The 25,154-nt window shown below is 49.8% G+C and overlaps 10 protein-coding genes across 10 annotated transcripts; 7 read left to right on the top strand and 3 right to left on the bottom strand.

Moving 5' to 3' along the window:
* Positions 1–448: 448 nt before the first annotated feature.
* AA0111_g8531 (hypothetical protein) lies at positions 449–2,521 on the top strand (the record flags this gene model as incomplete). The annotated part of the gene is made up of 4 exons (XM_028654989.1): positions 449–770; positions 938–1,951; positions 2,000–2,018; positions 2,182–2,521. The coding sequence occupies 4 exons, from the start codon at positions 449–451 to the stop codon at positions 2,519–2,521; spliced, it is 1,695 nt and encodes a 564-aa protein (XP_028503946.1).
* A 437-nt stretch (positions 2,522–2,958) lies between these two features.
* Positions 2,959–4,530, top strand: AA0111_g8530 (Ammonium transporter 1; the record flags this gene model as incomplete). Its single annotated transcript, XM_028654988.1, has 3 exons — positions 2,959–3,107; positions 3,157–3,773; positions 3,827–4,530. 3 exons carry the CDS (start codon positions 2,959–2,961, stop codon positions 4,528–4,530), a joined length of 1,470 nt encoding a protein of 489 aa, XP_028503953.1.
* A 457-nt stretch (positions 4,531–4,987) lies between these two features.
* On the top strand, positions 4,988–5,789 carry AA0111_g8529 (hypothetical protein; the record flags this gene model as incomplete). The annotated part of the gene is made up of 3 exons (XM_028654986.1): positions 4,988–5,147; positions 5,233–5,511; positions 5,569–5,789. The coding sequence occupies 3 exons, from the start codon at positions 4,988–4,990 to the stop codon at positions 5,787–5,789; spliced, it is 660 nt and encodes a 219-aa protein (XP_028504043.1).
* Positions 5,790–7,524: 1,735 nt separating this feature from the next.
* AA0111_g8528 (hypothetical protein) lies at positions 7,525–8,682 on the top strand (the record flags this gene model as incomplete). Its single annotated transcript, XM_028654985.1, has 1 exon — positions 7,525–8,682. One exon carries the CDS (start codon positions 7,525–7,527, stop codon positions 8,680–8,682), a length of 1,158 nt encoding a protein of 385 aa, XP_028504044.1.
* Positions 8,683–8,858: 176 nt separating this feature from the next.
* Positions 8,859–9,548, bottom strand: AA0111_g8527 (hypothetical protein; the record flags this gene model as incomplete). Its single annotated transcript, XM_028654984.1, has 1 exon — positions 8,859–9,548. The coding sequence occupies one exon, from the start codon at positions 9,546–9,548 to the stop codon at positions 8,859–8,861; it is 690 nt and encodes a 229-aa protein (XP_028504046.1).
* Positions 9,549–11,090: 1,542 nt separating this feature from the next.
* On the top strand, positions 11,091–11,981 carry AA0111_g8526 (hypothetical protein; the record flags this gene model as incomplete). The annotated part of the gene is made up of 3 exons (XM_028654983.1): positions 11,091–11,643; positions 11,700–11,769; positions 11,819–11,981. 3 exons carry the CDS (start codon positions 11,091–11,093, stop codon positions 11,979–11,981), a joined length of 786 nt encoding a protein of 261 aa, XP_028504055.1.
* An 896-nt stretch (positions 11,982–12,877) lies between these two features.
* On the bottom strand, positions 12,878–13,998 carry AA0111_g8525 (hypothetical protein; the record flags this gene model as incomplete). Its single annotated transcript, XM_028654982.1, has 3 exons — positions 12,878–13,469; positions 13,520–13,867; positions 13,913–13,998. The coding sequence occupies 3 exons, from the start codon at positions 13,996–13,998 to the stop codon at positions 12,878–12,880; spliced, it is 1,026 nt and encodes a 341-aa protein (XP_028504066.1).
* Positions 13,999–17,235: 3,237 nt separating this feature from the next.
* On the top strand, positions 17,236–18,237 carry AA0111_g8524 (hypothetical protein; the record flags this gene model as incomplete). Its single annotated transcript, XM_028654981.1, has 2 exons — positions 17,236–17,561; positions 17,622–18,237. The coding sequence occupies 2 exons, from the start codon at positions 17,236–17,238 to the stop codon at positions 18,235–18,237; spliced, it is 942 nt and encodes a 313-aa protein (XP_028504054.1).
* Positions 18,238–20,319: 2,082 nt separating this feature from the next.
* AA0111_g8523 (hypothetical protein) lies at positions 20,320–22,208 on the bottom strand (the record flags this gene model as incomplete). The annotated part of the gene is made up of 4 exons (XM_028654980.1): positions 20,320–20,807; positions 20,859–21,879; positions 21,933–22,039; positions 22,091–22,208. 4 exons carry the CDS (start codon positions 22,206–22,208, stop codon positions 20,320–20,322), a joined length of 1,734 nt encoding a protein of 577 aa, XP_028504053.1.
* A 2,158-nt stretch (positions 22,209–24,366) lies between these two features.
* Positions 24,367–25,134, top strand: AA0111_g8522 (hypothetical protein; the record flags this gene model as incomplete). Its single annotated transcript, XM_028654979.1, has 1 exon — positions 24,367–25,134. The coding sequence occupies one exon, from the start codon at positions 24,367–24,369 to the stop codon at positions 25,132–25,134; it is 768 nt and encodes a 255-aa protein (XP_028504045.1).
* Positions 25,135–25,154: the final 20 nt, after the last annotated feature.

Raw genomic sequence — 25,154 nt, 5'->3', positions numbered from 1 at the left:
CATGGCATTGTGGTAGAACCAAATATCACTCACTGATCGCGTTCACTTTTTGCGCTTGTCATAAACTGGGAACGTATCCTAGCTGCGCGCGATGCCCAACGTTGGTTCAATGGGGTTATTCAACTCTAAAAACAGAATCAGCTCAGTTTCTTGAATGTCAAGGTTTGACATGTACGACCAACACTTCTCCGCCTGCATGTACACATCGTCGTTTAACTATTCGCTTTCTTCAATAGACAACATCGTGAACCGGCGTTTTACGGTGATTCTCCTTATTCTGGATAAGGAGCTGCGAGTTCGATCGCGACACTAGCAATGCTTAGCGCGATCGCACCTCCACTGATCCTTTCCCCTTGGATCCAACCAGACACACTACAGCCAACGACATCAATTGTTTTCAGATTTCTTGGTTGACACAAATACCATCTTTACGCACATTCGACGCGCTATGGCTCCACGCAAAAAGACCACTATAGCAGCCAAGTCCAGCAAGACTGCGAAAAATAGCCAAACTAGCATCACTGCCCCGTCAACTTCTCTGGTAGCAGCGCTACCGCCATCACGCGTGCACGATACGTCATACCACTATCCCCTACTTCTCAGCGGCCAGTCTGGATGCGAGGCGCTGTTGAGTTGGTTTAGTGGCGTCGCGGAGACACGTAGCATGCCATGGAGGAAGAAGTGGATTGACCCGGACGAGTATGAAGACGAAGAAGAACTTGGACGCGTCTTATCAAAGAGGGCGTATGAGGTTTGGGTGTCTGAAGTTAGTAAGTACGCGTTTTAAATGTGGGTGGTTGCAAACATTGGGCCATCAAGAACGCGTAAACGCGCTGTCACGTGTTCTTTCGGGGACTGTTGCCGGCTCTTTCTCATCACTATTCCACACGTCTAGCCAGCTTCGGATTGGGTAGGATTTCGACTGACTTGATTTCAGTGCTCCAACAAACTCGCGTTTCGACAGTCATTCCCTACTTCAATAATTGGATCGCAAAATGGCCTACGGTTCAGGATCTTGCCGAGGCAGACCATGACGACGTCCTCTCTGTGTGGAAGGGGCTTGGTTACTACTCACGTGCCACACGCCTTCATGAAGGTGCGAAAGCCATGATCGCCAAATCTGCCGGTGCTTCTTGTGCTCTTCCGAGTGGTGCCACAGAGCTACAAGAATTCCCTGGCATTGGACGATACACTGCGGGCGCAGTGTCGAGTATCGCATTTGGCGAGGCAGAACCCGTCCTCGATGGTAATGTGATGCGCGTGCTTAGTCGACAGCTGGGCTTGTACATGGACGTCAAGGACAAGAAAGCTACCGACGTAATGTGGGATATGGCGGATCAACTCATCAAACATGCCTCTAACTTTCCGGAAACGCGCACAAGTGCCGTACCAGGGTTATGGAATCAAGCGCTCATGGAGCTGGGTTCCACTGTCTGTACGCCGCGACCCAAGTGCGATGAGTGTCCCATTCAGGCGACATGCAGGGCCTATAGCGAAGGCAAGGCGTTATCTGACAAGCTTCAATCACCGGCTGTAGTACCTGACATCGAGGATGCATGTTCTCTCTGCGCGTCTCTGGACACCGAGGATTTGGTTGCAGTTGCTGAAGATGCAGCAGATGATGAGCTGCCGCAAGCGACCAAGAAAAGAAAAGTGACTGCAAAACAAAGCAACAAAATCTCACAGTACTTTGCTGTTGGCACACCCAAGTCAAATGTGGACACCGAAGACAATGAAGAGGATCGTGGCAGTCCACCTGCTGAGGATTTGAAGAAGCGGAAGCTATCGCTACCTACCAGGGAGTCAAAATCGATCCCGACATACTGCTCGCTCTTCCCGAAAAAGGTGGCGAAGAAGAAGTCCGCCGAAGAAGATTGTGTAGTGTGCATGGTAGAGTTGCGCTCAGCAGATGGCAGCAATAAATGGTTAATAGAGCAAAGGCCCGCCAAAGGTACGTTGTGCACCACCATGCTAAAGCACTGCTGACGAATCTGTGAAGGTCTTCTCGCATCACTTTGGTACGTAATAAACACATGCTATCATGGAGACATTACCGGGTAGCTTCTCGGGTACTTCCCAACGCACATTACCGTGCAGCTTCGTGTCATGTTTCATGATAGGCCCAATCCTCGGGTTCTCTTATCTTGGTAGTGCAGGGGGCGTTCGCTGACTGTGGCACAGGCAATTCCCGCAGAGCCCGCTGACTGCATCACAAAAGACGCCCCAGCAGCGCAAAACATTGGCGCAGCAGTATATCTCAGGTCTCGACGCCGGCACAACTGATATGAGCAAAGCGCGTTATGTTGCGAGTTTTCCGCCATTGGTCCATGTCTTCACCCATTTGAAGCTTACCATGCATGCCTATCAGTACAGGATTGACGCCGATAACGTCGACCATATCGAGCTTATATGCAAGGGCCCGCCCGCCCGCAAATGGGTAGACAGTGGATCCATGGACAAGGAGACGTTGTCCACGGGTATGCGCAAGTGCTGGGACCTTGTTTCAAAGAGTCTTCATTGATGTGGTGAGTATTTGCGACCGAGGGAGCTGCGGATGGGTCCCACATGCGAAGTACCCCACGTCCCGTTATCTTTTGCCAAGCGATACACATGGCTTCCGCCTTCCGCCTTCTTGGCTGTATCCACTCCTCCTCCTAGTGTCCTGGGGAAGTGGAACGATAAGAAACGTTAGGTGCCTCTAACTATGCCAGTCAAAGACATTCCTTCCTTCCCAGGACTACGGTTCCGCTAGTGGAGTGCTGATTGGATGCATACGACGCGCTGCATATCATGATATCCTGGGAAAGACATGGTACGCTCGTGCGACAGAGATACGGGTGGAAAAGGAAGGCCTAGATATAAACATGATAATTCCCCGGGGGTTTGGTTCTGCAAATTGCTCCAGGTACACAGATTTTAGTATTTTGCTCAGTCGAGCGTAAGCAACCTGCTGCTAACATGGCGGATGTGCCAGCACCAACCCCAATCACTGAATGGCCGGATTATGCTGTCGACCCTAACGGTGGAAATGTTATGACCACTGACCTCAACGCGCTCTACGACAAGGGCGACCTGTGTTGGATGCTGGTTAGCACAGTACTATGTTGGTACGCTACTTACTTTTCACATCTACTAGAAAATACTAATTGTGAGTAGGCAAATCACACCTGCGATCGGTTTCCTTTACGCAGGAATGCACCGCCGGAAAGCAGCGCTTACTATGATCTTTCAATCCCTTTTCTGCGCATGCGCGGTAGGCATCCAATTCTGGGTGTACGGTTACTCCCTCTACCAGTCACATACCACGGGTCCTTTCATAGGAGATTTGTCCAAAGCAGGTTTACACAACACTCTTGGCTCACCTTCGCTCGCGAATGCGGATATCCCAGACATCCTTTATGCCGCCTTTGGTTTCACGTTTGTCACCTGCACCGCAATGATCTTGGCAGGAGCGATGCTTGAGCGAGGGCGTCTAGGGCCGTCGATGATATTCTTGCTCTGCTGGACCACTTTCGTGTACTACGTGCTCGCATATGCGGAATGGAATCCTAGTGGTTGGCTTTACAAACTTGGAGTCCTCGATTTTGCGGGTTCTGGTCCTGTGCATATTGCGTCTGGATTTTCTGCTTTAGCATGGGCGTTGATGCTGGGCAAGCGTGTCGATCCGCACAAGGAGTCGCATCATCCCAGGATTCCGCACTTCAAGCCTCACAGCCCTTTTCTTGTTGGGCTCGGCACGATATTGATCTGGTTCGGATGGTTTGCGTTCAATGGTCAGTAGCGAGTGTATGTTTAGATTTTGAAGAGACAAACTGACTATCTGTAGGTGCCTCTGGTGCTAATATCACCATTCGTTCTGTTTACATCGTCTGCAATACCAACCTCGCAGCCTGTGGCGGCGGTATGGCATGGGTCTTACTGGAGTATATATTCACCCGCAAGTTCTCGATTATCGGCTTTTGCTCAGGCATCATCTCCGGCCTTGTCGGTATCACGCCGGCCTGCGGATTTGTTCCTGTCCAGACATCGGCGCTGATCGGTGCTCTCACTGCTTGCGGATCCTTCTTCACAGTCCGATACAAGTACCTCCTCGGCATTGATGAGGGTCTAGACATCTTCGCCATACATGGTGTTGGCGGCTACATCGGCGACATCATGACCGGTTTCTTCGCTGCGCCCTACGTACCCGCCATGGACGGCGTAAGCAATTTCTACGAGGGTGGCTGGTGGGCTCGGAACTGGAAACAAATGGGATACCAGCTGGCTGCTGCGACTACATGCGCAGCATGGTCATTCGTCATTTCGGCTATCTTGCTGTTCATTATCAACAAAATTCCTGGTTGTCATATTCGCGCGACCGAGGACGACGAGCTGAGGGGACTCGACTACAAATATTTTAGTGATGCGGACGAAGACATGATGGTCTTGACCGGATATGGGCCTAGGACTCCTGGATCAACAGCATCGGGTGCTGCGAGTGGATCCGATAGTCATCAAGACGTACCTGTTGTAACGGAGAAACAAGATTGATGGGGAGGATGTCCGGAGATGACGCTCTGTGCTACTCGTACAGGTCGGCGGCATGCCTTAATTTTCCACTCCCGCAACACTGGCCGCTCGTTTTCACTGGGTTCGAAAACATCCTGCTAGATCATTCTCCTGTATCTGTATATTGTTCCGGTCTTTTCGATAGTCTTCAGCCTTCCGTATTCAGCAATAGAGACGCCATTGTTTCGTCTGGTTTGTCTTACTTATTCTTATCACTTGCTTGTCCCATTGTAGGCATCTTCATCTCGCTTCCTGAACGCCACACATCATTCAATTGGCTAATCATCATCGGGTTGCTTTAATGTACCGCGGCATAACGCAGGTCCCAATCGTTAAATCTAACGCGCTTTCCTCTCGCACGGCGCAGTGTCCTCGGCTCCACAAGCGACACGCTTCTTGTCACTTTGTCGGAAAATCAGCAATCCAGCAAGCATCCAGGATGAAGTCAATCGTCGCAATGGCTATCAGTTCCATTACTGTAACGGTTACTGCCGTGCCAGATCCACTCATCACCCCACGGGCTGAACTTGCACCCCGGCAGACATCATCCGGAGATGATCCTGCGCTGCTTGGCTGGGTGGACGCGACAAATGGACAATGTAAGCCGCGCCACTAATCCAACATCCATACTACACCATGCTTCGCCTCTATCAGCACATTGCCGCTAATTGCGCTTCAACGTAGGGTCTGATCTCCGCTCTTGCGATTATCCAGCCACCTACTCGACCTCTGGATCGTACGCCCAATGTTGCGCACCCGGCAGTTCGGACTGCATCTTCTGGTCATCTTGTAGTGCCGCAACTCTCTTCTCACCACAGACAAGTTTATTCTGTGACCAGGGATATTGTAACACTGCAGTCGTGGTGCCGACCGTTGGTGCTAGTGGGGGTGTGAGCTACCTGGGTTGTTGGGCGACAAGTCTGGGGCAGGAGCCATTTACGCTGATCAGAGACATTGGAGACGGTACGTATGGCATGAGCTTGCGTGGTCCGGAAAGATGACGTGCTGATGTTTTTGTAGTTGATGTTGCGCCGTCTTCATCGACTGTGTCTAGCGAGGACAGCACCGCGAGTGCCTCACCTGATTCTACTTCCGCCTCTGGATCTACCTCTGAAACGTTGACCAATGGGGCTGAGTCTTCTACCAGTGCCACTCCGACGACGGGTGCTGCTGCGGTTGCTATGTCTGGGTCATTTGCTCGTATGATTTGCTTGCTCGCGATGCTGTTCAGTATGATTTGAAGCGAGACACGACATTCTGAAAGAACAACATGATCACGACTCATGAGTTATTTCACTGTAATAATAGGAAATCAACTGGTGTGTTGGAACATAGTCCCATCAACTTTAGAAGTCGCCTGCTGAGCCGTGTCATCTGGTTGGGCCGACGGTAAGCTTGTGAAGTACCCACCGGCGACAGCTATGCGGAATGCAATCTTTGGTGGTAGTACTAGCTAATCGTCAACACTGTCGTTACTGTTGTCGACTCAACATGTGTCTTCTTCAGTGATGGTGCTCACAGGCACTAGTAGCAACCGAGGTTCCCGAGCAGCTTGTACAATCAGCCTTAGTACCAACGTGACGTCGCACAATCTTTATAAACCCGCAACACCGCCACATCGACGGCGAATCGACTATGCAGATCGCGCAACACTACATAACTTCATCCCTGTCATATCTCGTCATCGTTCGGTAAAGCATGAGATCGCCTGAGATACCGGGCGCTAGACAATTCACGAGTCACTTCCATCGCAGAGTTCTAGAAAATCTCGATCCACAACGAAGGCTCAAGCGTCCCAAAATACTTTTGCGTTCTCCACCTCTGCCACATGTGCTGCAGCCCACAGTAAGCATGGTCAACAAGTTCTGTGGCTTCGGAAACCATGTTGCCAGGCCGGTCCGACGCCGAGCAAAAACGAATGTACTCTTCGTTGTTCACAACTCGCCGACTCAAGACAGCGATTCTGTGAACACGGCCATTGCTGCACATACCAAAGATCCAGAAGAGTGCGCAGTCCGATGTCTGTGGACATCGTTACCTGTCGTCGATCGAATAACCTGGGGTTGATCTACCCAATTTTGCGGTTCAGGGACAGGACGGAGACGTAAAAGCGATTCCTGGTTCAGGAGCACGATAGCGCGCGACTGAGGAAAGGCCAGGGCCTCAGATCACCGTAGTATGGGTTGGACCCTTCTGAGTACATGCACTGCGAACAGTGGTCTGACCACTGCAAAAAGCTAACACAACGTAGTTTCTCAACATTGGGCTACGCAAATTTTCATGTCCCCAACAACATTTATTCCGTAAGAGAGGGGCATGAATGACATGCGACTTTCGAAACTTGATTGCTATCCACACGGAATGGTGTCTGCAACACATATGGTATCATCAGTCTGGTAGCCTTATCCTATCCTTCTCGCCTGATACGAGATAGTGCCGGTGGTTGTAATGCTAACTATGCCGCACGAGTCATAGCAAGCAAGATGTATTGCCTCTCCCGTACTAGTGGTACACTGCTAACCTAGAATAAACACGAGATCTGTGGATATACAATAGTCCCAGTCGCTAGGGCTGCAGAGCGTTCGAACGGTTTGTCAAAAGAGCATGCGCTTGCAAGCATGCGTCTCTGCACGATTGTGGTTCTTCACCCACAGACATGTTCAGACAGGATCGGAAAGAGCTTCTGAATACGGGGGGCTCCACTGGCAGTTTGACTTATCTTGTCGCGTGTTCTTGCTTGCCTTTTGACTTCTTTTTTTTCGTTACGCTCTGCCATCTGTGTAGCACTTGTTCGTTCGCTCGGCCATCAACACTCACTTCACTGCTAAGATCAGAGGGATATAGTTAATGCTATACCGTTCTTATAATACTTAATATCCTCACGATACCGGCTATTCCATCTATCGTTTTCTCATACACCACGCCATCGACGTTTCGGAGCAACGAACAGTCAACGCCTTATTCACGAATCTCAACATGCCCTCAACGACCACCATGAAGCAAAGTCTTGCCACTGCTGTTCTTGCAGCTCTCCCATTAGCCACCTTTGCTCAAGGCACTACACCTCCAAAGGTCGCTGCCGCCTGTAATGATGTAGCAATTTTCATGGCTCGCGGCAATGACGCTCCATACCACGATGGCCGTACTTCGCCTTTCATCGATGCCACTTGCGGCAAATTCCAGGCCCAGGGCAACTCCTGCGATTATATGGATATCGTCTTCGATGCTACCCTCGGTGTGGAGTTTTGCCCTACAATCCAAGAAGGTGCCGTCAACGGCATTAGGCAAATTACCGAGTATAACGCCCAGTGCCCGGACACATTGATTGTAATCAATGGTTACTCGCAAGGTGCTATGGTTTCCGGAGCTCTTTTGAGTGGTGGAGGCGAGGATGCATGCAACGTCGACTCACAAACTCTCGGACTCGACCCTACCTCACAGGCTGGCCAGGCTGTCAAGGCAGCTCTTCTCTGGGGCGATGTTAAGCACACTGCGAACCAGCCTTACAACGTTCTTGATGGAGCAGACAAGCAGGCTTGGCCCCGTACCGGTGCCAACCTTGAGCGCCTGAACCGCTACTCCGCTGTCTTGAGGTCATACTGCGCTGCTGGCGACCCAGTCTGCGCTAATGGAGATGTTATTGCCCAGCATTTGAACTACTTCGAGCTTTACACCGAGGAGGCGTCAAGCTGGGTTGTGAGCAAGCTCACACCTCTCCTGGTCAAAGCTTCATCGTCTGCTGTGCCCTCCAGCTCGGTCGCTCCAGCTCCCTCATCCACAGCTATCCCCGAGGACTCTACGACTGTGGTCACATCAACTGAAACAAGCACCATGGAGGTACCGGTCACTGTCACCAAAGGCGCGGTCAAGCCATCTACTATGATCTCATCATACGTCCCTGTCACCATCCCTCACAAGCACTACAACGCAACCGCTCCGTACAACAACTTTACAATGACTGTTTCAAGCACTGTCATGACCGCCGACAAGCCTTACGAGACTACCTACCTGCCGGTTGAAGAGTCGCACGCTCCCGCTACCACTAAGGCACCAGAGTACTCAGCCGTTGCTGCTGCCTGTCCACCAGCCACCATTTACGAGACCGTAACCGATATCGTGACCAAGTACGTATAAAGCAGCTAGTGTAGGGAGGTTGAATTTGGGGTGGAAATCCTAGGAATCATGCTCGATGAATGTATATAATGCCTATTGCAAACGAAAAGTGTTCATGTCTCACGAAAAATTACGTCTTGTATCTCATAATGAAGCTTAAGCTGTATTTATTATGCGTTATTTTCTTGTTGATATCCTTAAATGCCCAATGCCTTTGCGATTGCCTCTCCGACCGCTGTCGCACTCGTCGGGTTTTGTCCGGTGATCAATCGGCCAGAAACGGCGACCTTCTCGCCCCAGGGCTCCGCTGCCTTGACAAACTTGCCTCCGCTCGCCTTCTGCAGCGCATCCTCAGGCAAGAATGGTACAGCCTTGGTCAAGCCCACTTGCTCCTCCTCAGCGTTTGTGAATGCGGTAACCTCCTTTCCAGCAACAAGCAGACTTCCGTCGCTCAGCTTAGCGTCGTAGAAGACAGCGGGTGCATGGCATACGGCCGACACGATCTTGTCCGCCTCCCAAAACTCCCTGATAAGTTGTTGTGACGTCGCGTCGTCGACAAGATCGAACATAGGTCCATGACCACCAACGTAGAAGATGGCATCAAACTCCTTTGCCTTTCCCTTGAAGTCGCTCAGCTTCTGGGTGTTCTTCCAGACCTGCTCGTCGTTCTTGAGGAAGTTGACGGATACATCGTCTTTCGCGGCTTCAACGGATGCAGGGTCGAGGGGAGCCTCACCGCCCTTGGGGGATGCAACGGTGATGTTGGCTTTGTTGCGTAGGACGTGGTAGGGGTGGGCGAGCTCTGGCAAGTACCAGCCAGTGGGCTTGCCTGTGTCGCCGAGCTTGTTGTGCGAGGTGAGGACGAAGAGAATGCTTGGCTTAGACATTGTGAAAGTTGGATGATTGATAATAGGTATGGTTGAACTGGCGCGCAGAATGGATATACTTTAAGGCTTTTGGAAAAGTTCGATGGCTTTCTGAGAGTACCCTGCTTATGTGACGACATGCGGGGTAGCTACGAGATAAAAGGCCCGATTGTGCGGACAGCTTCTCCTGGCCCCTAGGGCGTCATCTTAGAAAATCCGTGTTACCTGTTCGCCGAGGATGTACCTAGGCAGTATTTCAAGCTGGAATAGAGGATACGATCAGCCAGTCCCTAGCAGCTTCTGTGCGATGCACTGGACTACTCTCCACTAAAATCTCGGAGTAGCTTGCATTTCGAGCGAAATTAGGATGACAATGACGTTTTTGCAGATATAGTCTCTTCTTGTGCGTCCAAGGATTCTGTCTCGGAAGCATATGCTACCTAGGTAGGGACTTCCATCTTGACCGAAGAACCTCCAACCAACTACTGCTCCATTGTAAAGACGATCATGCGTCGGATGACCACATGAGATATGGTGAAGCAGCATGTCTTCCAATAGAACCAAGTGCCAGAATCAGAGCGGAGCCTTTTTGTTGTACTGGTGTATATTGACGCTCCTTAACAATCACCTGCGGTAGCTTCGCCCATCTCAGTTTGACTCTTTGCTAGCCCTGTACTAAATGAAGTCGATATGTTCCAGTATCCACGACCCATATTCTTGATTAAGGACGTGATGAAACAGCATGACCGTGAACTCTTTAGATAACGTCAGCCCCACGACTCAATGCATTTTCCTTTTGGTCTCCGCGTAAGCTTAGCACCAGAAAAGGTTGCAAGCCATCACGGCATGATCTTCGATGCGGTCGTCTTCGTCGGAATCACCATATCAGTAGAGTCCAATGACTAGTGAGTTGCGCCAGACCAGCCGCAGTACATATGTTGCAGAATAATATCGGGATGATGTTGAGGTAAAACCGACGCGACTTCAAACGCGCCTGCGCGTTCCTAGGCTTGGCGCACGTGGAAGTCAACCCCTCCGTTCATGACGTCATCATCGCAAATAACACTTGCCGACTTAACAAGCTACTCAAGTACTATCGCCGCTGACCTGAAGCTCATCAATAAGCCGATTCTTATGCCGTTGAAAGGTTGGAAATGTAGATGGGCTCCCGGACGTGCTCGCGTTCTGAATCGACAGTTGTAAATCGCATTCCGCTGCTTCAAGCACACATGTACTTATACGGTATCATAGCCGACCTCGGGTATCTGCGACAACCACCTGATTTTCTGAGTATCCATGCCGTACGCTTCCAATTTCGGCGGTCATCCCTACTTCGACTGTACGCGTACGGGGAAGCTTCTGGTTGGTCGACTGTTCAGCTGGGTCGCGCAAATAGCCCGATTTGACCTCGCTTTGCATCCAGAGTGTGGAACACCACGAAGGGCCCACGCTGTGTACGGCCTATACGCGTTCGCGTGAAAGCCACATATATGTTTTCCAAATGTGTATAAAAGATGGAGACAGTAGACAGAGTGTATGATTTCAAAAGTACTATTTAACGTTATGGCATCTTCCGAGAACAAAACTGTCATCATAACGGGTTGCAGCAGCGGCATTGGTCTAGCAACGACCTTGGTGTTCCTCTCACAAAAGGCGCGAGTCTTCGGTATCGATATGTCGCCCTTCACTCATGAGCTTGAAGCCATCTACAACGATTCTTTTACTTTTCACAAAGCCGACCTTTGCAAGCCCGGCGCAGCCGAGGATGCAATATCTGCTTGCATTGCAAAATACGGCCCGAGCATCGACGTGCTAGCCAATGTTGCGGGTATCATGGATGCCTTCAGCAGCGCTGATACGGTCAGGGACTCGGAATGGGAGCGCGTGCTTACCGTTAACCTCACAGTACCTGTCCGGATGATGACGGCTGTATTGCCCAGCATGAAGAGTCAACAAAGCGGTTCCATCGTAAACGTTGGAAGCTATGCGAGTCTCTCGGGTGCGGTGGCTGGCATCGCATACACAGCCAGTAAACATGGGCTTGTCGGTGCGACCAAAAACGTCGCGTGGCGCTTTCGGAAGGATGGCATTCGATGCAACGCCGTACTTCCAGGTGGTTCGTATCATCCCTGGTTCTAGGTCCGCGAGAATCTTTTCCTAATGCACTCTCAGCCGTTCCCACCAACATCCGCTCATCGATGGTGCAAGAAAACGTCGACAAGGCAGCAATGGAAGTTTACCGGTACGTTATCACGATGCCGAAAGACGCGCACTTACTGACAGGCTCGTAGCCCGGTGCAGGTATTATGCCAGGGCCTCAAGAGGGACGACCTTCCATACGGATCCGTAGGCCCTGACGATATTGCGCAAGGCATTGCATTTCTTGCCTCCGATGCTGCAAAGACGATCAGTGGTGTGGTGATGCCAATAGACAATGCTTGGTCGACTATCTAGGATGTGATCATGGGCCTGATATTATGAGAGGTTCAGGCTGTTGGCAGGACGGGACGGGAGGCGAAGGGGGACAGTTTCAAAGAGTATGATCAGCCTTTACACATGCGTACGCACGATATACTAAAATGCCTTCGATTATGTGTGCAGCGCTAACTACAAGCGGTGACACAGGACCACAAGGGTAGCATACCTATATTATTCTCGTAACACATTTCACGCATTACTCACAATATGATGGCCCTCATACGTCCGGAGACGGTATCGTCCGTACCTAGGTAATTGTGCTTACGATCGGACAGGGGAACATCAGATGTTTCGATATCGAGGCCAGGGCAGCGCCACTATGTCGATACATCCTACAAAAGTCAGACCCGCCTACGTTTGTTCGCCTTCAATGGGTTCGATGGCTTCGCAGCTGCCTTTACCCAGTGTTTCGATGGTTGTATTCATGGATGTAAAAGCTTTTTGACAGCAGCTAGACCGAAAGTTGATCTCATGAGTGCTATTGGCATAGACATTGACAATTAAGCGTGTGCAAACGCTACCTACTGAAGAGAACTAGATGGTTTCTTCTACATTATCAATACATCGGACCCGGACTCCTAACAAGCCCGGTAACTCGAACGCGACAATAAGGCCATGGTGGTTTGACGTGTCAATGAGCTTGAATTCTGCTGCGATAGTCATCCCTTAAGGGAAGTAGCGGAGGGCTGAAATGGTTGCAGACAAATTCCACGCAACCAAGAAACTAGATAGACAGGTTTGAGATTGAGGCTTGCTGACATTCAGATCGTCACATTTTATTCATTGGCGCTTCAACAATGAATTTTGCACAGGTCAATGGCCACTGTATCGATTTAATGTATTCTTGGCATTAGTCGCGTCTCAGCTTGTATCTATGCTAAAACCTTCCCTGAATCATCCATCAAATGCTTTATTCTCCGCGTCTTTGGATCTTCGCTAAGACTTGCACCCGGTAGAACGAGCTCTGAGAGAACTGGCTGTGAGTATTCAAAGTTCGTTTCGTCTATTGACTCGGTGTCACTTTCCGGCTCTTCTATGGTCACATAACGTCCGACAGTATTCCGGATCTCGGCACTGAGTTGTTTTCTCATGAGAGAAAGCATGACAATAGCGATATAAGCACTCTTTGACTGCTCATACACACCGTTAAAACATAGAATGAGTGTTGAGAGAAGTGCCTCGCTTGTATCTTTCCGTTCACTGGCTGGGTCTTGCTCGAGTTGTCGGATGGGTTCTAGAGTCAGGTTGGCGAGGTGGACCAAGAAGATTGTGAGCGTCGAGTCATAACTTTCGAAGCTATGGCGAAGATAGTATATACGTAAGATGCTTTCTAAGTGAACGCTGGCTTCTGTGACAATCTGTTGTGCCATGTTGAGTTGGTTTTGCGTCAATGACCGTGCACCTCCATCTTCAGAATATATCTGAGACCTGAACAGAGTTATCAAGACAGCATGATATTCGCAACTATAGACGTATTAGCTTCTATGATGCACATGTGTGAGAAGGCCACTCACTGTAGTAGCAGGTGAGAAGGGTGCACAATCCACCGAGGTTGGAGTTGAGTAGGCAAACCGCGATACCAAGTTTCCAGTTTTGCTTGAATGTGTAAAGCTGCGCCCCACGGCATCTTCTTCGAGTCTTCAAGTCTACTAAAGCACATCACACCGATCTCGTTTTGGATCACCCGCAACTCGCTCAAAGCTTTCATTCCATGACCGAAGTCGGTCATGTAATGGTTTCCATCTGCCGGATAATTTAATACTATATCCCCGTACCACTCTGACTTGCCGTGGACGTCAGGAAGCGGATCTGCTGGGATATCTAGAAGACACGGCGGCTTAAAGTAGTAGTAACTCTGTAATCTGAGAAAGGTTAGCCATGGGCTACTGCATATTGATTAGACTTACGATAGCCATGAAGACAGCCCCCATGCAGTGAAAGATTTTGCGTGCTCAAATTTGTCATGATCCACCCGGGGTGCAAAAAGCCTCATTTTTTGTGCCATACTGAGAGCTTTGAGCATATAAGAAAACCCAACGGTGTCATGGCCAAAGTCGTTCATTGCAGCATTGATCAGACAACCAGCTTGAACAGTGGTGAGTTTGGGCGCTCCGTCCTCTAATTCCCACAGTCGTTTTGCTTCTGCTAAGAATCGATATGACAGACTGTCTGGATTCCAGAACCTGGTGTGATTACTGAGCACTCGAAAGCTGGCCTACAGTATATTAATGAACCCCCGTCTACGTCAATGAGACATAGTTACTCACACAAGCTTTAGCCAAAAGAGCATTGACAAGTAAATGAGAGCAAAACTCGGTTCTTCTTGATACCAAGTCTTCCAGAAAATAATCTTTGTGAAAAAAGAAATGCCGTGGATACTGATTGATGAAGTAGCCTTCGATGATGTTGCGCAGCAGTCGATCGTTAGAACTAACACTGGTCCAATGCGAAGGTTGTGCATCCTCGAGTAGATTGTCAACCATCCTGGCCGTAGATAAAGACCTTGCGTAATTACTCTTTTGCAGAGCTACGTGTGTTTGCGAGGTACTTCTATCGTAATCGGAGGCTTCGATTGCTTCATAGACAAGCGACTGGAAGTAAGTACTGTCTTGAAGGCTTGCCGGTATCTTGTCCATGTACGGAAAGTGAAAGCGCGAGGACGCTTGTGGAACATGAGAAAGCTCCAGGATAAAACTTCCCTCTTGAATGTGTCTTATCACAGCTTCTGCATTTGCACCTGCTCGAATGCGGTGAAAGATGTCGGCTGCATCTCTCTCAGGCAGGGTTTGCAACATATCAAACAGTTCTTCCTGTGCAGTACGTTTCTGTTTGAGCTGCTGATATCTACGCTTGAATTGACGCGATTCAGTCTCACCGTGACGGCACTCAGTATCTCGCGTCACGCACGCAGTGCACCTAGGCTTTGACCCGTCGCACTGTTGCTATGTCAGCTAAGATCAGAGAAGCTGCAGGGCATATGTACTTGCTTTTGACTTGCGAGCTCGACAAGCCTCGCAAGCGTTGAATCGAGTAGCCTTTTGCTTTTCTGCTGAGTCTTTGCGGATCCCACCAGTAGGGGCAGGTAAGAGTGAACGCAATGGTGGTGGAGTTCGTGCAGATCCTTGTTCCATTCCTTCCAGAGCAGTGACGTCAGCTGTTTTATAGAGGACGTTCCACTGTCAGACCGTCTGCATGACCCTAGGCTGGCCACTCATATAAGAGCGTAGTGACAAGAAGTATGAGTCTTGGTGTGTAACTAGTATGGGAGGCGACTCGAAGAGGAATTTCGGATCGAAGTTTCGTGGCGCCACTTCGGCGCTACTGCCGCAAAGCCAATCAGCTTCAGTATCGAGATCTTCGATTGCCAGTAGCTCGCCCAATTGCGGGCATATTAGCGTGTTTGGCCATCGGCATCACTTAAAAGATCAAACATTTTGCTATCTTGTTGAAGCATCAGTAATATGGTTCTGGTGAGCATTGCCGCTATATCTCCACCTCCCCTAAGCCCGGTGCATTTTGGCTTCGTCCGACTGATCAGAAGAACCGGCTGTGCACCCTGTCCCCGAAACTGTTCGAACTCACAACCTGCACTCACAGCATCATCATTGTGTAGGTCACCGGTACAAAAGATAAATTGCTTTCATTGACTAATTGCGCGGCCAAGCGTTTGTATCTCATCTCCGCAGTCTACACTCGATACGCAGTGGGGTTCTAATGCAATATGGTGACACAGCGAACTCTACCTACTGGATGACATCTCTGGTTCACCTCCAATCTCACACTGGACTGTTGAGGGATGGTTTTGTGAAACTGAAACACTCTAGAATTCTTTCCTCTGTCGGGAAGCACCCCGAAATGCGGTAAATCGAGCACTCGTTAAGGCACGCCACCCCCGCTGACCACTGTTGTGGTTGTCTGCCACGTTTAGCTATCATTTGAAAAGTTTGAGCGACAGGAACGAAACACTGTTTGATTTTGCTAAGATGATATAAAAAATTGTATTCATATAACCACAAGTACATCGCGTAATATATCTTCCACGAGTCAAGCACTTCTCTTAGATAATGTCTCTCCAGGGTTCAAGTCATGGTGGGGTAACAGCGGAAAATGTAAGTTGGGAAGTTCACTAGTGCTGTACCTTTTTCTAGTGGTATCAGACATGGAGATGTAACAATCTCGGAGGCAGGTCTGAGAGCAATCTGTTGAACGCGTGACACTAACTGAAGCCAGCCATATCGTTCCACGACATATTGCAGCTAGACATAGCAGAAGGCTTCATAGATCGCTACAAGCAGTGGCTGGTCAGGGCCGCTCTACTGTGCGGCCTGCTATCTGCGTCTCGATCTTGGTGTCCTATACGACATCTAGGCAGCGTGGATGTTGATTCTGCGAAACAGTTGAACAAGCTTTTGGTAATTCATTACAATCTAGCAATAATTGCATCGTGGAGTAACGCGTCGATAGTGTAGCAAAGGCTCAAGTAGTCGATGAATATGCTGCGTGCTTGAGAAGGATGACTGACTGAAGCCTTACATTCCTTTTTTCTTTCTTCCTAATGCAAAAGAATGGGAACAGCAAGACTAACATTACAACTTTGATTGACATAAACATTTGGCGCCTGTGTGTTTCCTAGATGAGCCTGTGGAGAAAGAACATTGAGTATGCGAGAAAGAGATGGAGAGATGGGGGTAGGCAATTCAGACGACAGTTACAGGGGTCCGCTGGACACCTTCCGCCTCTACGCGGCACGTACGCGCCGTACCTTACTGTCTTTTCGCGCAACCACCAGCATTCGCGACCTATACATTCACAGCCCAGGCTCCTTTACCAACCAGATCAAGTTACATCATCCCGATCATTAGACTTTGAGCCGCCGCCTTTCCTCTTGTCTTGTGAGATAAATGTCACGATTCGGCCCTTCGATGTTAGGCATCCCATACAGCAAGGCCGAGTAATGAAGCCGTACTACGATTATGGCACTGCCTCACACGTTGCCGGCCTACGGTCGCATTAACGCAACTTGATTCGCGCCTACGGTCTGACACCGTGCTTCTTGACGCGGCATATCGTGGTTATCGACAAACTGGAATGGTGGATGGCCTAACGTCTTCATAACAAAGAAATCCTCGCCGATGAGTTCGACATCCCCTCAAAACGTCGCGCATCGTCCAATTCGCGTATCAGACTCTATACCGTGATCGTTCGAGTCTCAACATTGGCTTGTCCCAACATGCGCGGAGATTTGCTGTCGTCAGCATGTCTGCTCCTCGCAACTACACTACCAGCACACGCCGCTTTCTCTGAATTCTTCTTCGCGGGTAACAATGGAACCAGCGCTCTAAAGACCTGTCCCGAATCCTTGTTCGAATGTGCTCCTCCATCAGTCTGTTCATTTGACGATCGAACTCAGAAGTATTATTGTTGCGAACCTGGAAAAACAGACGCCGTTTGCTGGGGGCCTAATTCAGGCTGCGATGGAGGAGACAGTACTAACCCTTCAGGTGGCCAACAAGCCTGTTCATCGGGAGCCAACACCTTTTTTTGTTTAAAATCAAGGTTAGCAAGCGTCTAAATGGCACGATAATCATCATTGAGTATATAACTGACAACGTCTAGTGAGACCTGCACGGAAACAGCAGACCAAATTAACATCTGCTGGAGCCAACTGGACAATCCGGTCGCCTCTCTAAATGCGACCGCCGTAAATGCAACAGCGCAATCACTTGAATCGAATCGACCATCTGCAGCTACATACGCAGTCGACTTGTCTGCTCTACAAACGCTCACGCCAACCGCCGCTGCTTCGTCATCACATAACCCAAGCGCGTCAGGACAACAGCCCATCGTTACCACAACGTCATCTACGTTGTCTCAAACAACGGCCTCGCACTCTGAGGCAACTTCCAATAAAAGCAGCACAGACGGAGGTCTATCAAGCGGCGCAATAGGCGGCGTGGTCGGTGGGTTGGTGGGTGGACTGGCTCTACTCGGTCTGGCTGGGGGTTTCTTTTGGCGCAGATTGAAGAATGGCAAACGCAATCCCTATAAGCCGGCGAATTTACACAATTCAGCCACACACTCCGTTGGTTATCCAAGTGAGATGGACTCAAACCATATCTACACGTCATCACCAGCGACTGAAAAATACGGATATGCAGTCAATCCTGTGTCAGAAGTGGCCGCAGATAGAGCACCAGCAGAGCTCCCAGAGACTTCGTCGCACAGCAGATAGACGGAACGACTTAACAATAAGTTGGAGGCCGCATCGTAGAAAGCAGCGCATGTTGCACCGCAATCACGCCTTTAATATTCGACTATATGAGACTGCACGTCAAATTTCACCATCAGTCGTTCTCTGTACACCTCAGTAATCGCGCACACAAGATCACTCTGTCCTCAAATATTTTTTCAACGAAGGTCACAAACAACCGCTTTGAAATTATCCGTCTTCAGATGTGAAACTTGTTGGTAAGCTCTTGTGGGCACAGAAGTGATATGACCGATCGCGACAGCAGGCCATTACATAACTACAAAATCACAAAGTTTCCTCTCTTGTGCCCCATCATACATTCTATAGATCTCTCCAAACTCTCTCAGACCTCGTCCCCTTCTCAAAACTCGGCCAATCTCTTCCTCTCGCCACAATCCCCATTCCACCCTTCACCCACCTCACATACCTTCCATAAAGTCCTGCTACGCTTCTCGTTCGAAGATATAGCTCTCTCTGCCACTCTGGTCACCTCCAACCAAAGTCTTTCGCCCGAGCAGTCGAGTGTTTACGATGTTCAATGGTAATCGGACCATCAAAAGCGTTTCCAGATATGACATGAAGCTCTGACGTAGTGACGCTCCTTCCACCTGTCTTACCAGCAGTTTTTCGTACAAAACTTAGCCCACTTTAGAACGGCCGGCTAGGGCGAAATGAAACCATAAACTTAACTTCAGGTACTACGACACCTTTGTTTGATAGCAAGCGTACCGTGTACGATGAGCAGGACCGGTACACCACTCTTCACGATCTTGTTGGCTTCCCCATCGGCCCTGCATGTAAGAGTCACGGAGAATACTGAGTACATCACGTTTCTTGCCAAAGGAGGAGACACGATATGTCAGATGAGCATCCGAGGCCATTACGTTTTTCCTGAGGTTGAAAGATCAACGATGGCTCCCTAGATTGGCGGTATTTTAGGTGACGCTAAATGTAAATTTCTCGCAATATCAAGAGCTGAGCAAACCGGGAGTTGGACACTCGTCATAAAGCCTACATCTTACAAGCGACAGAATGTTGGTGCTCCACCAAAACTGTACCAAAAGTACACCAAAAATTTGAGATGACGCTGGCAAAGCAAGCGACGATGAAGCGAGGGCCAATACGGTAAGCATCGTCAGCAGATGCCATTGGCTGTAAAGGTATTACAACAGCATGCTCTGCAGACTGGAAATGATATCGTAATAAAGGTAGATTATGAAGAGGAGACAAATCAATCTCATACTGATCTCTTTCTGATAATCCTCAATGGTCCCGGTGGCTCTTCCGTGAACGTTTCTCCAGTGCACGTCCACTGTATACCCATGGCGGAGCGGAACCAAGGAGTCACAGCGCACGCTAAAACCGTTCCAGCTTATACACACAAACTCAACCCGATAGATTCTCCTTACATCCCGTACGAAGAGTGAGTCTCCCAAGCGTTTGAGATCACAATCCTGATACACGACGAGCATGAAGATGCTTTCCGAGGGCCGCGAGCGTTAAGGGGATGCAGGTGACAGGGACAGCGGAACGGTCGGCAAGGGCCCGGGTAAGACGGCAACGACAGCCTTGGCGATTTCTCCGCGGCGCACTTGGCATGTTTTGGATTGGGCAATGAACGACAGGGGGAATGGATGTCAGATTCTGGGGAATTGAGTCTCAAGTTGATCGGCGTTCACACTAGGGTCCCTGCTCGATATGATTGTAGAGAAGGGGAGCAGAGTGGCCTGTAGACCACACTCACAAATGATGCGGAGGTAGATCTGACTGCGGTAGTGAAGACAGATACGTGAAGCTCAAAGTTGGTCTATATTGCACATTTAAACGAGAGACTACAGCAAGATATACAATAGAGAGCGAGCGATATGTATGATACATACCCAAAGATGAATGAACCCTCCAATACCCTTGTCCGATGTGTGCTCCTCCGTGTTGCGTACAGCTTCCGTTTTACTTTAACGCGTACCGATCTCTCCATAGTCCTTTCGGAAAGCCGTCCACCACGTGTGTTGCTGAGCAATACTCTGGCGGGTAACCTGTCAAAACCCTCAATCTTGTACCTTTCTACTGGCGCAGGTTGGTCTTCTCATGAGCATAGTCCTCTGCAAACCGAATTGCCTGTAGCTTCTGGGCGTAATTGACAGCCTCGCTCTGAGAGTTCGATCTGAACGTAGCATCACTATCTCTAGCCTGGTTGTTCCACCTGTACAGTTCCGGGCCAGGACCCATAGACACTGGACGAGAGAAGCGGTTGTGCTGGTAGACTGAGTTGCGCTTGGTGTCCACTCTTGTGTTGTTGGGGAGTGGTTCATGGACAGATAGTACGCGGATCTCTGCAGGTTCAGCTTCCTCGATCGGTGGAATCTTCTTGTAGCGATAGAAAGCATCGAGAGCAGGGATGGACAAGCCATGGACGACGATCGAGAAGATGACAAGAAAGTAGACGACCGGAATCATCGCGGCGACCAAGTTCTCTTCCTCTTCGGTCGAAGCTTCGCCAGGCTTAGGGAAAAGATGGCGGGTGTGCTCGACGTAGAAGACAGCTCCGATACCTGAGATACGTTAGCTGCCAGCGTGCTATGGAGATGCAAGCATTTACTTACCAATGGGTCCGAAGTATCCCATGAATAACGCTTCCTTCCAATCTTTGACACATGCGGGCATAACCTTGTACACCATGAAAATCGCAGGAATTCTGCGAAATGCAAGTATAAGGAACCCGAGGATCATGAGTCTTCCAACACTGATGCCGGTGACCTCTGGCAGCTGGAATTCTGCCCAAGGGATGATGGTTCCAATATACATGAAACCGCCAAAGTTGAGGATGACATCGAAGCAGCTGTTGACTTCGTCGTGGCGCTTCTCTGTTTCTTCCAGGTAGATGCCGTTCCAGTTCATTGCATTACCAGCAACGAAGCAAGCGAGGAGATCGTCTGTACCAAGCGCACCGCAGATACCGATGAGAAACAGTCCCACTGCCATGGGCCAGAGCAGGAGACTCTCGGAGTCGATCCACTTCTTTCGGAGAGAGAACTTGATGGCAAACATGCTGCCAACACCCACCAGCGCCCCGATCGCAACCGACATGAGGATGATGTACAACCAACCTTCGACGATCCATTGCTCCATTGCCATTGGAACACCGCCACCGAGACGGCCAACTCCTTCCTCGCTACGCTTGGAGAGCAAGCCAACCGCGCGGTGGGCGATTTCTTTCACGCCTTCCACGCCTGGCTTCAACTCCAGACCTTCGAGGTCAGCATGGCGTATAAGGTATGTGGCCAGAAGTAGGAATGGAAACCCGAATCCATCGTTGGCTCCAGCTTCCGATGAAATGATCTCGCGTAGTGCACGAGGGACAAATTTGTCGGCAAAAGGACCTTTGGCTACAGCTTGTGACAAGATAGGATCTGTGCAGGTGACACATGATCCAATTACCAGCGCAGCCAAGAACGAAAGCTTTGGGATGGTGACTAGGATGCACAAGCTTGTGCAGATCCACATAATTGTCATGACGGGCAGTAGGAGGATGGTCATCTCTTTCCAGCGACCTTGCTGGTACTTGGCAGGAAGTTGGAATCCGGCAATGACGAGCTGCACGCCAATCACGATGCGGCACATGCCCTTCAGTATGCTCAGCAAGGTTCAATCTCAAGCTTTGCACCATTTTTGCTTACCAGCGTGATGGCCTCCCGCTGACCCTCTGCAGCAGAACCCCATTTCTCGGCGTCCAGGAATCTAGCAGCTATCGGCCCTAGGATGATACCGACCAGAACCGCAGGCACTGCAAAGAATCAGTAAGGGTTTCTCAAGCTGCCAAAGACTGGTTACTTACATGCTTCACCCAAGTACCAGACTTGCTTGATCTTGACTGAAAGAAAGCCATAGCAGATGATGAAGGTACCCAGAATGGCAACGACAATGTTGAGCTCGCTAACATCGAGAGTAGGCATCGTGGAAATTCCGGATACCCGGAGTACGGAAAAGACGGAAGGAGATGTTTAACAAGGATGCATGCGCCGAAGGAACAGCCAGCAAGGTTAAGAAAAGGGAGGAATAATGAAGAACGAAGACGACCAGCGAGAGCAAGAAACTGTAAAAGGCAGACCAGCTGTATTTACAAGTTGATTAAACCGATATAAGCAAGTACAAAAGTTATGGAGAACGAGGGATTTCCGGGACTGGCTCGGAGGGGATAGTGAGCGCAGTGATGGTCGCGAATGCCAGCCTCGATTTCCAAGTTCTTGGGTGCCACGCCTTATTACTTCATATCTTTACACGCGTCACGGACACAATGCACTTATTTGACTTGAAACAGCAGCCGCCAGGACATTCTTGGCTTAGCAGCCACTCCCGCCATTAGGAGGCTTACAACCGAAGCCAAGCGGTGAATTGACTATCGCGGATGGAGCCAAGGTCAGCTGTAGCGCTAGCTTCGAACACGACTTGTGGGACTTTCCGCCTTAAGGCTCAATTCAACCCTGTATGTTACACCTGTAGACATAGAGGAAACAATCTAGGTTGAGACATGAAGACAGTGTTGTGACAGGCTGACCTTGCCTGCCGTGATAAGCGTAAATGAGGAACACTGAATAGCACAGGTTGTTTTGTCCGGTTGTATGGACTGCGGCTCGGCAAGCGTCTCAACAAGACAACGTTAACATGGCTTCTCGACTCTGGGAGAAATTGGTGGCCCTGGAAGGTTTCTCTGCCAAGTCCGCCAAGTCCGCCAAGTCCGCCGCGCTAAATCCAGAAAAACCCCGCTTGGCGATGAAGCGACATCCAGTAGTGATGATATGCAATGCCTCAAGCCAAGTGAAGAGCCTCCCTGTAGATCTCTGTCCTGAAGCTGTGGCATTTTGATCGACACAAGGCTTGGAGACGCGTCCGCTCGGGCGTAAGCGGTATTCGTCACCTATCGCGGCTTTGAGAGATTGTGAGCGTCGCCTGGTGTTATTGTTTTCTTGGGGACGCGCGATGAGCCCAGCCAGAAGAAGCACTCAAACCTGTTGGCAGAAGCCGGCAGTATCTGTGTCTATTGGTCACCATAGTACATATCGGGCGGGTCGTGATCGCTCGACGCAGATAGTGGCCCAATGTACACAAAGGTACAGCTAAGTGCTCGAACATCAGTAAGTGATCTGTGATACCAGGACTGTCTGGTGTAGTTGGACAGTGCCAGATTGTGGTTCGTACTGCGAAGCATCTATTGCCGTATTGCCGAGTTGTCCAAACAGCGTAGCGATAGCACCCAGCCACTTTCGAGACGGCTGTCTGAAGCCGTTGGTGGATAAAATTCCGCTAACTTATTATCCTGACAAAACCCCTTAAACATAGTCCCCACGCGGGGAGGTGACGCGATTCAACATCTGGATGGAGCACTGTTTTGCTGTGCTGTCAGTATAGGACGCTTTTCCAATTGCGTCAATCCTACCAAAGTCGATATGATACTTGCGAGAAGATCGTATACACTCTTTGGCACTCGATTGGGTTTGTTCTTAGATATGTTTCGCGTAGTGTGTCCCGCAGCTACTCGATCATGCTGCTGCACAAGCTGAGTGTCTGGTGTGACGAACAGGACCTTCGAAAACTATGTAATTTTCCATGTCTCCCTACGAGCAAGTGTTGTCCTCATCGTCAGGAGCGCGTAGTTGCCGATGCTGTCGAAAGAAGGTGCATGCGAGAGCAGCTCGAATGGTGGCCGGAGTGGTAGCCGTAATCTTAGAAGCTATGACGACATACTGGTATCACTTAAGTGGGCCCACGTTCAGCTCTACCTCATCCTCCCTTCAACTGTTCAAAGGCTTCCAGCCGCCCATGTCAGCGTTCTGCTCTCTTTGCCGTCTCAGCTGACTCTCACTTCGCTAGTTGACTTACCATTATCGGTATTACAGTTGTGCTGCAGAGTATGTTGTTCTTGTGTGCTGATGAGCACTATTCCATGATAGGAGATAAAGAGGTGCATATGAACCTCACTTCAGGCGTCCCAGGCAACGAGCGGGGCTGAGCAAGGCATACGGCCGAATATTTTCAACACAATGCCAAATAAACAGATGTACTTATACTGTCCGCACCAGCACCTATTCTGGGTAACGAAAACTCACACACATCATGTCTACTGCTACTACTGCGTTTATTCCACCCCAACACGTTGTGTCTACGAGCTCTGAAGCCTCCGCCAACATGCCCGTAGTACAGGAAACAACATCAGAAGAATCTAACAAGCCTACCAAGCCTCTTTCGTCTCATGGCCTCACCCTTCAAGTGGACTTTGCCTGGTCAAAATTTCGCAACATAGTAGCTTCTAGGGGCGCTGGTGGAGAGCTCACGCCACTCTACGTACAACATTTCCGTCCTGCAAAGCCTCAATTGCGCTTTGAGCGTGCAACAGATCACATGAACATCGCCAAAGGCACCATTCACAGTTTCTCGATCAGCGGAGACTGTATAATTCACGGCCGGGAAATCATCCTGAAACCTTTGAAGCGATGGAAAACCGAATACAACTACCTCTCGCACGCGCTCGGTGGCACACCAGTATCTTGGATAGCCAACAGTACCCTGAAGGTCTGGGACTACGTATGCATCAACTCAGCTACTCAGGAGCCTATCGCAAAGCTCAGTGTGAATTGGTGGGCGTTGAAACAAGTCGGAAACTTCTACTTTGACAAGACAGAAGAGGAGGTTTCAGAGAGCTTAAGAGACGAAGTTGTCATAACAGGGCTAACTTTGCTGTATGTCATGACGACGAGAATGAACAACCCAATACATCTGCTAGGTGCAGCATTCGCGAAGCCAGGGAAGGTTGAGGGAAATGAGGCTCAAGCAACAGTTCCGCAAGATGTTCGGGAGACGAATGGCAAACTGAAGAGCACTTGAAGGGAGTTAAATGGTGGCGC

This window comes from Alternaria arborescens, assembly GCF_004154835.1.
Source record: "Alternaria arborescens strain FERA 675 chromosome Unknown contig_21, whole genome shotgun sequence".
Taxonomy (NCBI): Eukaryota; Fungi; Ascomycota; class Dothideomycetes; order Pleosporales; family Pleosporaceae; genus Alternaria; species Alternaria arborescens.
This window is presented reverse-complemented; position numbering and strand designations above follow the sequence as displayed.